Source organism: Aspergillus pseudonomiae (genome assembly GCF_009193645.1).
Source record: "Aspergillus pseudonomiae strain CBS 119388 unplaced genomic scaffold BDV37scaffold_2, whole genome shotgun sequence".
Lineage (NCBI taxonomy): Eukaryota > Fungi > Ascomycota > Eurotiomycetes > Eurotiales > Aspergillaceae > Aspergillus > Aspergillus pseudonomiae.
The window spans coordinates 323,736-339,239 of NW_022475994.1; the positions used below are offsets into that span (position 1 = coordinate 323,736).

Genomic DNA, 15,504 nt, shown 5'->3' on the forward strand with positions numbered 1-15,504 from the left:
TTTTGCAGTACAGTCTTATGTTTCCCTACGGTTCATGGGGACTAAGCTAGTCATTGGATACCCTGGGGCCTGCTCCCAGACAGCCCCATCAGCGACAGTTTTCTTTGTGTTCCTTTCTTTGTGTAGCATCCAGCTGTCCTACATGATAATCTCCGGTATCTAGCTTGAGGTGCACATTACCCTTATCCCGTTTATTGTAGTTAGAAAGGCATGTGTATACTAATATTAGGACCGGGTTGGCCTGCTCAAAAACCTAATCCAGAGCTGGGGTCGTTATGGAGAAGAATTGACCAGAAGGTTAAGGTTAGAGCTTTATTTAACCTTAATGACCAAGGTACCAAACTAAATCTATGAGACAAGCATAGTAGGGTCTCTCAATATTTATACCTTTGACAGAATCTAGCCCTAATCCCACTGTCTGCCTAAATAAGTTTACTATCTATATGGCATCTCTCAGTGCCAATGTGTAGTGTAATTTGGATCACACACTGATAACAAAGTAAGAATAAGTAGAGATTTCTCGATTTACCTGCCAATGATTGTATGACAGGAGTCCTATATAACTGAAATTCTATATTACAGTAACACTTCCGGCATCCTTACATCAATCTGTATCCGTGACCTTTATCCAACGTCAAACCTCCAAAGCCTCCGGTCCACCCTTGACCAGCCGAGGCAAAACAAGAGAGTGAGCAGTCCCATCTGCAAACAGCTTCAAGAAAGCTGCGACCAACTGGTCCATTCCCTCAGCAGAGGCTGCAGCGATCCAGTCTGCTGTACCTTGTGCGGTAACAGTCTCACCAACCTCTTCTTCCACGTAGGCGCGAGCCTGCTGGACGGGGACGACGGTTTCTCCGCAGTGGTGAACATATACCGGCTCCTTGGTGTCGACAGCGACTCCTGCCAGTGCAGTTTCGAGGACCGTCCGAGCCACGGACTCCACGTGTACAAAATCAAAGTATCCGCCCCAGCCCGGGAGCTCGGGCACGCTCTTCAAGAGGCGGGAGTAGCGCAGCACGGTATGCACAATGTCCATAGTTGGGGTGTCAGCACCTGTCACGCTCGTCGGTCGGTGGATCCACACAGGCAGTCCAGTCTGAGCGGCGACGCGTTCGAGGAACCGCTCGCTGGCCCACTTGGATGCCACATACCCGTCAGACCCATCGGTTGGGGGCTGATAAGCCGCGACAGAAATTTCGGGATAAGAGTCCTTCCCGCTGAGATGGGCAACTCCAGACGTGGAGATGAAATGGAAGGGCGTCTGATACTTGGCGGCAAGGCGAACAAGCTCCTTGGTGGATTCCACGTTTGGCTTGCGAAGCGAGTGATAAGTCTTCATGAAGGAGACATCAGCGCCATTGTGGATGATAATATCAGCTGATGCGAAGAGCCTGTCTGCCTCGCTCTCGGAGAGTCCCAGTAGAGGCAAGTTGAGATTGCCTGCATGGAATGAGATCTTCTTCGACTGCTCGCGGGCTGCGGTGGGGTTTCGCACAGCCAGACACTCGATCTTTCCAATTTCCGGGCTATCGGCCAGCTGCTGGCGCAAGGCACGACCGAGGAACCCGGTGGCACCAGTCAGAAGAACAGTCTTTGACTTAGTAACGGCCTTAGATGGGCGCGACACAGGCTTGACGGATATGATTTCGGGGGAAACAGCTGTTTCAGCCTCCCAGTCGATCTGAGAGTAAGTGCCAGTACCGGCTGCATCAATACGCGCAGCAAGGCCTTCGAGTGTGTTGTTCTGGAAGAGCTCGGGCAGGGAAAGTTCGATGGAGAGACGATCGCGAATCTCAGCTTGCATCTTGAGCAGGAGGAGCGAATTACCACCAACTGAGAAGAAGTCAGATGCTTTCTCAATCTTCAGAGATTCGCCGACATCTGCTAGAAGCGTCTGCCAAATGTCGCTCAACTGGAGTTCGGTAGGTGTCAATATCTCAGTGGAGCCAGCGCCAGGGATGTCTCCCAAAGGAATAGTGCTTAGCGCGCGACGATCAAGCTTTCCCGAAGCCGTCATTGGCAGCTTCGCCAGATTCTCGATGATGGCCGGCTTCATGAACAAGGGAAGAGGGAGCGTCGAGCGCAAAGATCGAAGATATTCGGATGAGTTGTCTTTGGGCTCACGATCGTCTGCGAAAACAACGAACGCGGCCAGGAACTTCTCTGTTTCTCCTCTGAGGACAACCGCAGCATCAGACAGCACGCCATGGGCACTGTTAAGAATCGCATTTTCAATTTCTTCCAGTTCGACGCGCACTCCTCGGAGTTTGACCTGCAAGTCTCCTTCAATTCTGCCTTGATAGACCAGGGATCCGTCTTCAAGCAAGCGTGCTTTATCTCCCGTACGATAAAGAGTCTTCCAGCCGTCGATCGCCTTTTCAGGGCCTGAGATTGAGTCTGGTATGAACTTCTGCTTTGTGAGTTCTGGATTGCGCCAGTATCCCGGGCTGATCCCAGGCCCACCGAGAACAAGTTCACCGGGAAAGCCGACTGGGACTGGCTTTGCCGCATCGTCGACGACATAAACGGCGTAGTTGTCGAGCGTACTACCAATTGGAACTCTTTCATCATTGATCGCCTGGTAGTCTACCTCACACATGGTAGCAACAATGGATCCTTCAGTCGGCCCATAAGCATTCAAGACTGTTAGAGTGCTAAGTTGGAGATCACGGAACTTCTCCTTGAGGCTGACTGGGAATGCCTCGCCACTTGAGAGCGCAATGCGCCAGGACTTGCAAGATGCCAGTGTCTCCCTGCCATATCGCAGTAGAATCGAATACTCAGAAGGCACACAGAAGGTAAACGTCACTCCTTCGCGTTGGATCAACGCTGCCAATGCCTCTGGATCCCTTTGGCTGTCGGTCACGATGAGTGTACCTCCGTTGGAAAGACAATAGAATATTTGAGCGAGCGACAAATCAAAGCTGACTGAACTCTGCTGCAGGACCGTCTCCTTTTGCAGACCCATTCGCTGGGATGCGGCAAGCACATGGGACATATAATTGGCATTTGTTAGCTGGACACCCTTGGGTTTGCCAGTTGAGCCGCTTGTGAACATGATGAATGCGTTTGATGCGGCTTCGCTGAGATCCGGAACGGTCTTTTCAGTGTGGCTTGGAAGGAATGTCAGGTCGACGATGTTTTTATCCTGTGGACGGAGATGTTTCGCGATACTGGCAGTTACCTTGTCGTGGACCAGAGCCTGTAGCTGCGCCTCTTCACAGATCAATGCTAAACGCTCGACAGGCATACTGGGATCAAGAGGCACGTAGACAGCACCAAGACGTAGAATTGCCAGAAGCGCACACACCAAATCTGTCGACGGGTGGCAGCAAACGCCAATATGCGACCCGGCTCGCACCGAAGGAAGGGTACTGAGTGAAGCGGCGATAGCGTTTGCTCGGTCACCCATGGCACGGTAGGTCAGGGCACTTCCGGAAGAGTCTTTCAGGGCTGGTTCATCAGGCTGAGTCTCGACCAGTTGATTGATTCTCTTCGACAGCGTGTCCGGCCAAGTAGTTTCAATCTTTTTGCCTAGCCCCAACGATGTGGCCTTGGAAGATTCACCTTCCGGGAACAGAACATAGTCACTGAGTCGCATACCGGGATCCAGAGTAGCTTGCTCGAGAATGTTGACGTATGCCGTGATGAGCAATTGCCCGCCTTCGCGGTCAAACAAGTAGTCCAACAAACCCAATGACAAGAAGCCGCCAGTGCCATCGTCTTTCTCATCGACAGAGACTGTGATATCATAAGGATTCCGTGCGTCCTTGTAATCATGCCATTCAAGGCCGACTTCACCAATAGTACTTTGCTTCAGGGCCCCCATCCGATAATTGAAGATTGTCTGGAACAGCGGGGGGAAGGTGGTCGATCTGGGAATGTCCAGTTCGTCGAGAATGAGATCGATTGGGATGTCTGAGTTACCAAGTGCGGCATAGACAGAAGTGCGAGTCTGTTGGACCATGTCCTCAAAGCTTGGGTCATTCTGAAGCTTGAAACGCAATGGCAGCATATTCAAGAGGAACCCGATTGTCTGCATGAAATCCGGATTGGTACGGTTTGCATCCACAATACCGACGCACTGATCATCAACGCCGAGGAAATGATGAAGCATCACTTGGAAGGCAGTGAGATAGAAATGCAATGTTGTAACCTTTGCTTTCTTGCTGGCTGCTCGCACCTTATTCGTCAATGCGGGCTCGAGAGGCCGCACAAGTTCGATGGTTTCGTATTTTGTCATCGCCTTGCGCGAACTGGTCTTTGCAAAGCTGAACAAGGGGAGGGCACTCGGTAGATCACGGAACTGTGACTTCCAGTACTGAAGTTGCTTTGCATATACACCCTTCTCAATAGCTTGTCGCTGCTTCTCTGCGAATAACGAGTACTGCAAAGGGATTGGATGTTTCACCGTCGGCGAGGTATAGCATCGTTCGATGTCTTGGAGCGTGAGTTGCCAACTGACTCCGTCCATCATGATATGGTGATATCCAAAGACAATAGTGTGATAGTCAGGTGCATGACTCAGGAGAACAACACGGAAGGTATCACCACGCTCAAGGTCATAGACGTGGCTGTGCATTTTGTTGAATTCTCGTTCAACATCACTCTTATCATTCGTAGAGTTCAGGATTTGGAGCCTGAAGTTGCTCCTTCTTAGAATGACCTGCTTGGCGTCACCGGTGAAGCTGTCCGTGTGGAACGAGGTACGGAAGGATTCGTGCCTCTGAGTCACTAGTCGCAGTGCCGTCTCGAGTCTGCCAACATCCAATAGCCCGTTGAGACGATAGGAGGTTGTGCAGTTGTATGTGGTCTTGTCCTCTAGGTAAATGGAAGGGAACCAGATTCGAGATTGTCCGTAAGACATGGGGTCGATGCGCAGCCATGGAGGCAAGACTGGCTTGCTCAAAGTGGTAGACTCATTGTCGGATGTATCAGGGGTCGGTTGTGCTTGAGTATCTCCAGGTGTCGAGTCCTCATCAGATGAGGCACTCGATTCCACGCGTGCCTTGTCCTCAGCAAGACCAACGTTCTCCGGTGGATTCTGTCCAACAGTCAAGTCGCTTTCCTGCTTTTCGGGAACGGGCTCATCGTCACCAGCGGCATTGTCTGCAAGGACTTCGACTGCTAGCTCGTCACATACTGTAGTCACCGAGGTCAGTATCAAAGATATGGTTTTCAGGCAAGAATACTTACAGTCCACAACGCTCGCACCGCCCAACAGCTTCAGGACGGGCACATCCTGTCCAACCTCTCGCAGGAACCAGGATCGAATTTCAACTGCTACAAGCGAGTCTGCCCCCATTTCCAACAAAGAGATAGACTTATTGACATTGTCGGGCGGCAACTGCAGAATTACAGCCAATTCAGCAGCAAACATTTCTTGCAGGATTAGTGAAGCATCCTGAGCGTTGCCAGCTTGGCGGAGTCTGGTCTTAGGAGACGCATCTGATCCAACGCTCTGGGCCCTTTGTGGCTCAGATTCGAAGTTGTGATGAGAGAAGCGTGGGTTGGCGATCCAACTTGGCCGCTTGCTGCTATCAGATAGATCAACTTTAGCCAGACCGGTCATGATTTGAGGTCGTTCGCCTGTGACAGGGTGGCCACCGAGGATGGCTTCGCTGAATATGTCGCGAATGTCGTGCTCAGAAATTGGCATCAAGTTCTGCTTGCCGAGGAAATGTTCATAGGTTGCCTTCCCCTCGCTGCGGCGAATGTAGCCGATTCCCATGATCATTCCGATGTCGACAACCGAGCCAGCCACGCCTCGCGCTTTGCGCTGAGCGGCTAGACCAACCATGTACTAAAGAAAAACTGTGTTCAGTAATTGCTTCTAGCTGAGATTTGGGTTACATACTTGATTTGCTGTGGCATAATTTGCTTGCCCAGGATTTCCTAGCGAAGAACGTCATTCTTTGAATCCTTATTCCCTGGAAGGACGGGAACTTACCAACGACAGCCGCGGTGGAGGAAGTCATTATGAAGAAATCCAATGGGGCATCCCAAAACGCTTCGTCAAGGTTGTTAGACCCATCAACCTTCGGCCGGAGCACCTTGCGGAAGGTCTCCTCATCCATGTCTGCGAAGGGCTGGTCATGCATAATCATGGCTCCGTTGACCACGCCAGCAACTGGAGGCAACGTGTTTCGCAGTTTCTGGACGAGCCGGACAACATCCGGTTTTCTCGTAACATCACAAGGCTCGATGTGCAGGTCAGCCCCCATGGAACGAAGCTCGGCCTCCCATCGTGTGCCTCTTTGAGGATTCCTATGATTTGTCCGTCAGCTGCCTTCCCTACGAATCATGCTTTCTCAAGAAAATGATGTCTAGCTCACCTGCTGGAGACAACGATGTGATGAGCACCATTGTTTATCATCCACCTGCAAAGGAATTGTCCTAATTCACCCGTCAGCCCAACAAGAAGGTAGGTCTTCGTGCTAGAAAACAATTTAGAGGCATCTAGTGGCTGAATGGTGGTGGGTAGTCGCTCGTCACCAGTCCAGTCAATGATTGTCAACGGAGACCTATCAGACGCCGCTTGTAGTAGCTCGGTTGGTCGCACTCGTGAAAGGGCTTGATTCGCATCACCGATGGCCTGCACAAAGAAATCTTGCCATAATCCCACAGGTTGGTCCACACTGTGTGAGGAGGCATGGTCGCTGAACACGACATCTGATGTGAGTACCACGCTGTCGTGAGGTAGGATATCCTTCAGCCTTCCAAGGAACTTCTGCCCAACAGAAATGTCGATCAGCGTTTTCGTGTCCCGAGGCAGACTTGATCGAAGCATCAACTTCGACGCATGAGGATGAAGGTACAGCGTAGGGATGTGCGCCGGCAGGGAGGTGTCATTGGGTCTGTCAGTGGCCACAACGACGCGCTTCCCGTTTGTCTGTGCTCTGTCCCAAACGATGGAGGCAAGTAGGCTGTCCAGTCCATGCACGACCGTTGATCCTGACGAGGAGGCCAAGTCTACCACCCGCCGAGCCACCAAGTATCTCAAGACAGCCTCGATTGAAAGGCTTGGAGCAAAACCCTCTTGAAGGCGTTGCGTCCACGAGGCGGGAACAGTCACCAGAGAGGAATTCTGAGGAAGGAGGGCCAAGTACTCAGCGTCAGTCGTCAGATCCCGACCAAGTCCGACGAAGACAGAAACTCCCTCTGAGACTCGAACTGCGACAAGTGAACTTTCACTCAAGTGCAGCGACCTGTCCGTGCTCGGAGTAGAGACGAAAGCGTCCCTTTTGAGACCCTGGACAGCAGTATACCTGGCGGCTTCGCTGCCGTAAATTGTCTTGGAAAGTATCACCTGAATGGAAGACGAATCAACATCTCTCTGTAGGAGTCTTTTGATGGAGTTGAGACGATCATTGAGCTCCCTCACGGGCACAATCCGAGGGAGCCAGAAAAGACCCCGATGAAGGACGAGTTCCTGCTCAGCAGTCCAAAGAATGGATTTGTCGTTGCGAATCTTCTTTGTTTGGATGATCACTAGGCGAAGGATGCTTTCTGCGAGATGCAGCTCCTGGTTCTCGGTCTGCTCAACGTCAAGACATTGAAGGTGCAACTGTGGGATCTCCGCCGCAATAGTACGGAGAAGACCGAGTGACGCGGCGTGGTAGGGGTTGCTTTGGCGATGTCCCTGCAGGAGCCATAAAACACTGGGTACACGCTCGAACAGCAGTTTGAGGTTAGAATAAGACTTCTTGTTGAAGTCCTTGATGAAAGGGGAGTCGATGTCTTTCAGAGACAACACAGCAGTAACATCCACCAAGGTCTTCTCTTTCAAGTGTTCAAGGGAGTCCACGACCAGGATGGTTTGAAACCAAGACTCGAGAAGCAGTTCCAGTTGACTGATCAGTTGGGACGTCATCAAGGTCTTCCCGCCAAGGATCAATAGCTTCCCGGGGAAGGATCCAACCGTTTTTCGAGACTGGAGAGGCTTCCGCAAAGATTTCACAACATTGTCTGTAGCCTGGGACACAATGAGAGACGTCTGAGGCTCTGAGCCGTCATTGAGAGTCGCATCAATACCAGAATAGCCCGTTTTGCGAAGTAATCGATCCCAGGTGACCAGTGGCACTGTTCTCGCTTCAGACCGGTCTTCATCTTCAAGTGACCACCAATGTGGAAGGATAGACATTATGAAGGGGTACTGAATTGCGGTGCCAGTTGGTTCAAAGAATACGGAGAAGCCACCAGGTTTCAACAGTCCGCGAAGTCTCGAGAGGGATTCACGAAGGGGAAGAGGCAGAGGTGTTAGGCCGACCGCAATGATAAGGTCGAACGAGCCAACCTTGAAACCTTGAGATTCAAGGTCATCGTTCAAATTCAGGTCCTTTGTCAAAATACCACTGGGTAGAGCACCGTGTACATCCGCCAAGTAGTCCGGTGAGGCGGAAGATGTATGGGCAACAGTGTAGCTCGAGAAAGCATCGTCCAGTTCCTGAAGAATGGACCCTGTAACCCGTCCCGCGTACGCACCGATCTCCAAGATAGACATCCGAGGATGCTTGTGAGCGATCTGCTTGGCGACTGAGCCAAGTTGGCGATAACCCAGCTCTAATGTCGATCCTTTTCCAAGGGCTTGGTCAAAGATCGCTGCAATATGGTCGTCCGCCAAATTCGCATCGCCGCTCACAATAGCCGGGAGTCTCTCTCCGATCGCCTTGCTCAATCTCAGATCATGATTATCGGGATCTTGCCTGACAAGATCAGCGATGTCATTCTCGGTATCGCTTGCCCATGCCAAGTTCTCAGAGGCACTGCCACCTGAGCTCTGAGAGGAGAGAGAGCTTGCAAATCGAAGGAGGTTTTTATATTCTGGCATAACACGCGGTACTGTGCCCTCCCTGCTTAGCTCTCTCAGGTAGAAATGAGCAACGCGCTTGCTTGCGTCCGTGGGCGCCTGCTTCTCAGAGATTTCAAGGCTGCTGCGACTAGCACTGAGACCGCTCAGGATGTCCAGGTTCCAACGGTCTTCGAGGAATAGCTTGCGGTCGTCACTTTCCGAGCCAGGAGCAAAAGAACTGACCAACAATTCCTCAATCAAGACTTGCATCTTTCCAGACTTTTCATTAAATACGTAAAGGTCACCATTAATGGCAGGCATTTGGAAAGTGTTCGCGGTCACAATATTGGTCACAACGGCGTCGACGGTGACACTGGACTGAGCGTCGATATTGGCCTGACACTCAGGGACAGCCAGGACAATGCGGCCAAATTTCTGAGGAAGGAATGATGTTCGAAGCGATCCGTCATCTGGTGAAGCATATGCGGCAAATATCGCCTGGAAACAAACATCCAGCGTGATAGGGTGGATAAGGAACGACGCACTGTCCTCTCCTGGAGCGCCAATACGGATGGTAGAATTGTGAAGCCGGCGCTGCGCAGCTTGAATACCACGGAACGATCCGGTGTAGTTGAGACCAATGCTCGTCATTTGTTCATAGAAGTCATCGACGTCCATGGGGTAGAGAATGGGACGAACCTTGCTCCTAGCTGGAAGACCAGCGTCCTGTGACCGGCCCACAAAGACAGACAGCTTCCCTGTAAAGATTTTCTTGATCGGTCCCGAACCATCAGCGGGACCTGAAAAGCAGGCGTATTCTGCACGAATGACACCCTTGTCTGCCCCCTCCGTAGATTCAGTTTGGTGGAGAGTGAAGAGTACCTCCGCCCCAGGCGGACCATCTGGAAGGGTGATGGCATTCTCGATCTCCAGATCAGTAATTTCGATGGTCTCAACTGGAAGGCCTTTGCTGAGTGATTGCGCCGCGCTCACGGCCATCACACAGTAAGCAGCGGCTGGAACAATGATCTGGCCCTGGAAGCGATGATCGCGAAGCCACGGCACCTCATCTCCTCGAAGAATATTGCGCCAGCGAGGTGCATGCTCAACATCACCAGGGAGCCTGGTACCCAGAAGTTCATGAAATGGGGGTCGGCCTCGGTATTGCTTGGACAGGCGCCCCTCCCTCCAATGGACCTGGTTGTGCTCCCACTGATAGGATGGTAGATTCCTCGGGATGGGGAAAGGATGTGGGACATCTTCACCCATGGCTGTTGCGAAGCCCTTGAAGTCAATGGCACCTGCAGGAAGATGTGTCCACAAGAATCCCAAAAGACTGCCAAAGGAAACCACATCGTCCTTGCCCCGGTGCAGCGCTCCTTGGTAAGGCCGTGCGCTACCAGACACTTCCTTGATGGTTTGCGTTGCAGGCCCTTTGAGCGTAGCATGGGGCCCAGCCTCGATGCAAATATCAAAAGGGCCACGCCTATCATAAGCAGCCTGCACAGCCTCAGAGAAGAGGACTGGGTTGGCCATGTTGTCTCGCCAGTATGTGCCTGAAAGCTCCTCTTTTCTGGGCCGTCCATTATCGCTGTAGACGCTAGAGAGCCACGCACAACCGGGCTTGGATGACTGTGAATGGATTGGGACGGCAGTCAATGCTTCGAGATAGGGTTCTGAGCAAGGCTGCATATGCGGACTGTGGTATGCGGTGTCCACCTTCAGTGCCCGAGCAAACTTGCCATCGGCATCAAGAGCAGTCTTGGCAGCCAGGATGACATCAAGATCTCCAGACAGTGTGACACTGGATGGCGAGTTACTCGCAGCTACTACAATGTGGCCTTTGAAGGCAGGGCGATCACAAAATTTCCGTGCCTCTTCAAAGCTAAGACCGGCAGCCAGCATTCCACCCTTTTGACCATCCGATCCCCTTGCAAGGTTGGCAAAGTAGCCACGATAATAGGCGATTCGAATAGCTTCGTGGGCTGTTATGCACCCGCTGGTGTAGGCTGCCGCAATCTCACCGGAAGAGTGGCCCACTACTGTATGGAAGGAGACTCCAGCGGCATGCAACAGATTCACTGTCGCAACCTGCACCGCCGTGCACAACGGCTGAGATAAAGCAGCTTCTTCCAGGCGAGATGTTTTTGGAGACGCCATGATCTCCTTTTTCAAAGACCATGAAGGCGGATGTGGCAGTTCAGACAGATGTTGTTCTAAGTCCTCAATTGTCTTTCGGAAGAGCTGCGAATGAAGAATCAGGGCCCGGCCCATGGTGGCCCATTGAGCGCCTTGGCCGGTGAAAACGCCCAGAATACGAGGTCCAGCCTCAAGGTCTAGGATTTTCAGCCGTGTGCCGGCGTCACGTCCACGTTCAATGGCAGCGTCCATCTGCGCGATAACATCCTTCTGGGAGCCGGGCGAAAAGGCAATTCTGACAGGGAACACGCTACGACGTTCAAGCAATGCCCATGCAAGGCTCTTCAGATCAACCGAGTCGTTTGTCTTCAAGTACTCTGAATATGCTTGGATCATACCGAGGAGGGATTGTTCGGTATGGGCAGACAGGACGATTGGGAGCGAAAGTGGACGCTCGGTGACAGCCGCGCTCACGGTTAGCTCTCCCTCTTGCAGCAACTTGTCATGAATAGATGGGTTATGAATAGCCGGGTCATAATGCTCAAGAATAACATGGCTATTGGTGCCGCCAAAGCCAAAGGAGTTGATGCTTGCTCGTCGGGGAGTGCCTTCTGCTGTCGCAGGCCATTTGCGTGGCGCTGTTGGAATCTCCAAGTGCGTATACCAAGGCTTGACACCCGGGTTAAGCGACTCAAAATGCTGATTGGGAGGAACAATGCCATTTTGCATGGCAAGCATAGCTTTCAACACTCCAGCCACTCCAGCGGCTCCCTCCGTGTGACCAACCACGGTCTTGATAGACCCGACAAGTAGCTTGCCTGGGTCAACACTTTGCTCATTGAAAAATGCTCGACTGATGGCAGATGCTTCCAGGGGGTCACCTGCAGGGGTGCCGGTGCCGTGAGCCTCAAAGTACTGGCATCTCTGGTCCGGCCGGAGGGGGTCCAACCCAGCCTTTGCGTAAGTAGCACGAATCAAGGCCAGCTGAGCCTCATTACTCGGCATGGTAATACCCCGTGTACGACCATCCGAATTCACGCCGGTTTCCCGGATAATACCCTCGATATGATCTCCATCAGCCAATGCACTGGACAGGGTCTTGAGAAACACAGCCGCAATGCCTTCACCACGAGCATATCCATCAGCCTTGGCATCCCACATCTGGGACCATCCAGAGGGAGAAAGCATGTGTAAATTGGACTCTGCCTGATAGTTCTCCGGACTGAGAAGCAGATTGGCACCAGCTGCACATGCCGTTGTACTCTCACCGGATCGGAGGCTTTGAACGGCCTGATGAATCGCCACCAGGCTGGACGAACATGCCGTGTCGATGGTCATGGAAGGCCCTTTCCAATCATAGAAGTAGGACACACGATTCGAGATGATCGCGCGAGATGCGCCGGTGGCAATATATTGTGGGAGGTAGTCAGGGTCACGGACTTGGATGTCGTGGAAATCATTGCACATCAGTCCCACATAAACGGATGTCTCGCTTCCTTCCATTCCTTTCAGAGTTAGACCGGCAGATTCCATGGCCTCATACACAGTCTCCAGGAGAAGCCTCTGCTGTGGGTCGATCGCCTCCGCCTCTTTCGGGGTGGTGTTGAAAAAGGTTGCATCGAACAGTCGGTGGTCTTCCTCCAGGAAATAAGAGTTTGTGACATTGGTTGTCGTATGGTGCTCCGGGTTGGGATGATAGAAGCCATCCCCATTGAAACGAGTTGTTGGAGGCTTTCTAGAAAGATCGCGAGGGTGGTGCAATAGATCCCATAGCTTAGATGGGGAGGAGGCACCGCCAGGAAATCGACAGGCAGCGCCAATGATGGCGATAGGTTCATTACCAACAGCCATTTTGGTCTATAATTTGTCTACACCTCTAAAACAGACGACGAAGAGGTTTTGAAAATGAGTATATTGATCATATTCTGCCCGCATACCTTGCACATCGTCATATAGGTCTATCTCATGAAGTGGCCGGATAAAACTGATATTGGCCCCCACGACACATCGCCGAAGCAGAGCCTACCAACAAGATAGCCTTAGCTGTTTGAATCCAGAGAAGTCCCGGCGGAAAAAGAGGCTATTCTCCATGTGCCGCAGAAGCAACACAAGGGACGCCGATCACCTCCCCAGGTGTGAATCCTGAGACCGCCGATTACGGCGTATTCCTGAGACAAGCCTCCCCTCTTGGCTCTCAGTGAGTCTGAGAAAGTCCGAAATACGTGATCTCCAAAATGAGGAAGGTGGCCGACTTGGAGGATCTCCTCGGTAATCAGCACGGCGTGCTGGTGGAGGGTCGGAGATGAGAAAGTAAGCGCTAAGGGTACGAAGCAAGACATCTGTCACAATATAGAAGGAAGGATTCATGCGTATGTATCCATTCGACAAACACCCTCCATGAGACAAAAGATGCCATCACAGTACGCCATAGTGGCAGAGGGCCCCGGCCGGGTCCGGCTGGAGTCCAACGTCGAAATACCTCAGCCAGGAGAAGATGAAGTCTTAGTCAAAGTTCATTCGATTGCCCTCAACCCGGTGGACTGGAAGACCTTGGCCTACTCCAGTACCCCAGGGGCTATCAGCGGGTGCGACTTTTCCGGGACTGTGGCAGGTCCTGTTGGTCCCAAATGCAAACGAGCACTGAATGAAGGGGAACGAGTGTGTGGATGGATCATGGGTGCGAATCCTCTCCGCCCGTCGAACGGATCCTTTGCCGAATACCTTGTGGCAAAGGCCGACCTGCTCTATCGAATCCCAGACAATATTTCGTTTGAGAGCGCGGCAACCATTGGAATCGGTGCGACAACTGGTGGGCTCTCCTTGTTCAAAACCCTCGGTCTTTCCTTTGCCGAACGCAAGGTGACGCCTTCATCGCCGTCCGTGCTTGTGTACGGAGGAGCATCCTCATCAGGTGTCATTGCCATCCAACTTCTGCGGATGGCTGGATATCGTGTCATCGCCGTCTGTTCGCCCAAGAACTTCGGCTTAGTCAAAGATCTCGGCGCAGAAGTGGCATTTGATTATCACTCGGACACGTGCGGCAAGGATATACGCACGTACACGCAGGATGAGCTTGGCTATGCGCTAGACTGCATCTCAAGCACGAGCAGCATGGGTATCTGCTACGACGCGTTGCGGAGTCAACCGGGGGCGCGGTACGTCTCGCTTGACCCATTCCCCGACCGCGTGCAACGCCTCCGACCAGACATCCATGCAGAATGGATTCTCGCGTTCACGGTGACCGGCGAAGAGGTGGGGCTTGGTGGCGCCTTCCACCGGGATCCAACGCCTGAGGATTATGAGTTCGGGGTTTCATGGTGTCCGAAGATTGACAGGCTGCTCGAAGAGGGTAAGCTTCATCCGCAGCAGCCCACTATCGTGGAAGGGGGGTTGGCCGGGGTGTCCGATGGCCTTGAGAGGCTAAAGAGGGGCGAAGTGCATGCGTCCAAGTTGGTATATGTGGTTGGACAGGGGTAATCCGGGAATTTGTTAGGAGAACAGGGGGGGGGTTCGGGAAATTGATTGAATGACAAACATACATACATGACCGGCTAAACTCTTCTCAGTCATTTTCAAACAACAAGTAGAACTAGATTATTATTTTGAAACTCGTATTCTGCATGCAACTTGAAACTTAAAGCCGTGGTCAAACTCAATCTATTAACAGCCGAATTACAGCACAGATGTTCTTCAGGGTCTCCGCACGTGTTGTTCCATGACATGTTTATATTGTTTGCGTGCTCTAATCAACCTCACTCTGAACAAACGAGAATGCCCTTGGCTAGTAATTGCATCAACCTATAAACAAAACCCATTCCATCTCACTTCAGATATTCCTGCCCCCATTTGCCACCATGATACACGTTCTCCACCCACATTGTGTCAGAAATTAGAATGCGACCTCGCCGCGCAAAGGCCTGCTGCCTGCACCTTACGGGAAACGCACTGCAGACAACACGGCACAGAAGTACATGATCCAGCCGGGTCCATCAACCGTCAGCATGCGGATGAAGTTCATAGCGAGCCACTCGTGTGTCGCCTGGGTGTTTTTCGAGCCCGGCTCTTCCTTCTCGCAGATCCGTGCGATGATCTTCATCGCTCCCGGGCCGTAGAGAAAATGCCCCGCGGAGAACACCATTCCAGCCCAGTAGAAGTACTTCGTGATGGGGTCGAGTGTGGCCCCGTATTTCCACGTATTGATCAGCGCTGTTCCAAATGCAAGCGGATACGAGGCGCCCACAACGGCGATGGTGCGATCGAAGAAGCCCGGGAACCAATGTGGGAGAACAGGTCCACCGGCTTTAGCGAGAGCAGGCTGCGCGAAGGGTCGGATTGCGGTGGTTTGGTCAATTCCGCACATCACGGACGCGGTTGAGATGACCAGAGGGGCCAGTCTCAGGAGATTGAGGCCGAGGTTCAGGTCTGTGGTTGTCATGGCGCTGGATATTTTTGGTTGCTTGGAGGCTGTTGGCTGTCCTGGTTTGCGTGCAGTCTCCCAAGGCTCGTGGCTGTAGTTATACAACCTCGATATTCCATCTGTCTCTCCTTCAATCATACGACAACATACGACCATT

The 15,504-nt window shown here is 52.2% G+C and overlaps 3 protein-coding genes across 3 annotated transcripts; 1 reads left to right on the plus strand and 2 right to left on the minus strand.

Annotated features, from left to right (window-relative positions):
* Positions 1-549: 549 nt before the first annotated feature.
* Positions 550-13,054, minus strand: nrps14 (PKS-NRPS hybrid synthetase psoA). Its single transcript, XM_032091216.1, has 5 exons — positions 6,336-13,054; positions 5,951-6,267; positions 5,858-5,895; positions 5,197-5,803; positions 550-5,142 (listed from the first exon to the last, which is right to left on the minus strand). The coding sequence occupies exons 1-5, from the start codon at positions 12,779-12,781 to the stop codon at positions 635-637; spliced, it is 11,916 nt and encodes a 3,971-aa protein (XP_031946845.1). The 5' UTR covers positions 12,782-13,054; the 3' UTR covers positions 550-634.
* On the plus strand, positions 13,055-14,407 carry BDV37DRAFT_292698 (zinc-binding alcohol dehydrogenase family protein; the record flags this gene model as incomplete). The annotated part of the gene is made up of 1 exon (XM_032089233.1): positions 13,055-14,407. The coding sequence occupies exon 1, from the start codon at positions 13,328-13,330 to the stop codon at positions 14,405-14,407; it is 1,080 nt and encodes a 359-aa protein (XP_031946846.1). The 5' UTR covers positions 13,055-13,327.
* Positions 14,408-14,861: 454 nt separating this feature from the next.
* On the minus strand, positions 14,862-15,365 carry BDV37DRAFT_277871 (uncharacterized protein; the record flags this gene model as incomplete). Its single annotated transcript, XM_032085884.1, has 1 exon — positions 14,862-15,365. One exon carries the CDS (start codon positions 15,363-15,365, stop codon positions 14,862-14,864), a length of 504 nt encoding a protein of 167 aa, XP_031946847.1.
* Between the last annotated feature and the right edge of the window lie 139 nt (positions 15,366-15,504).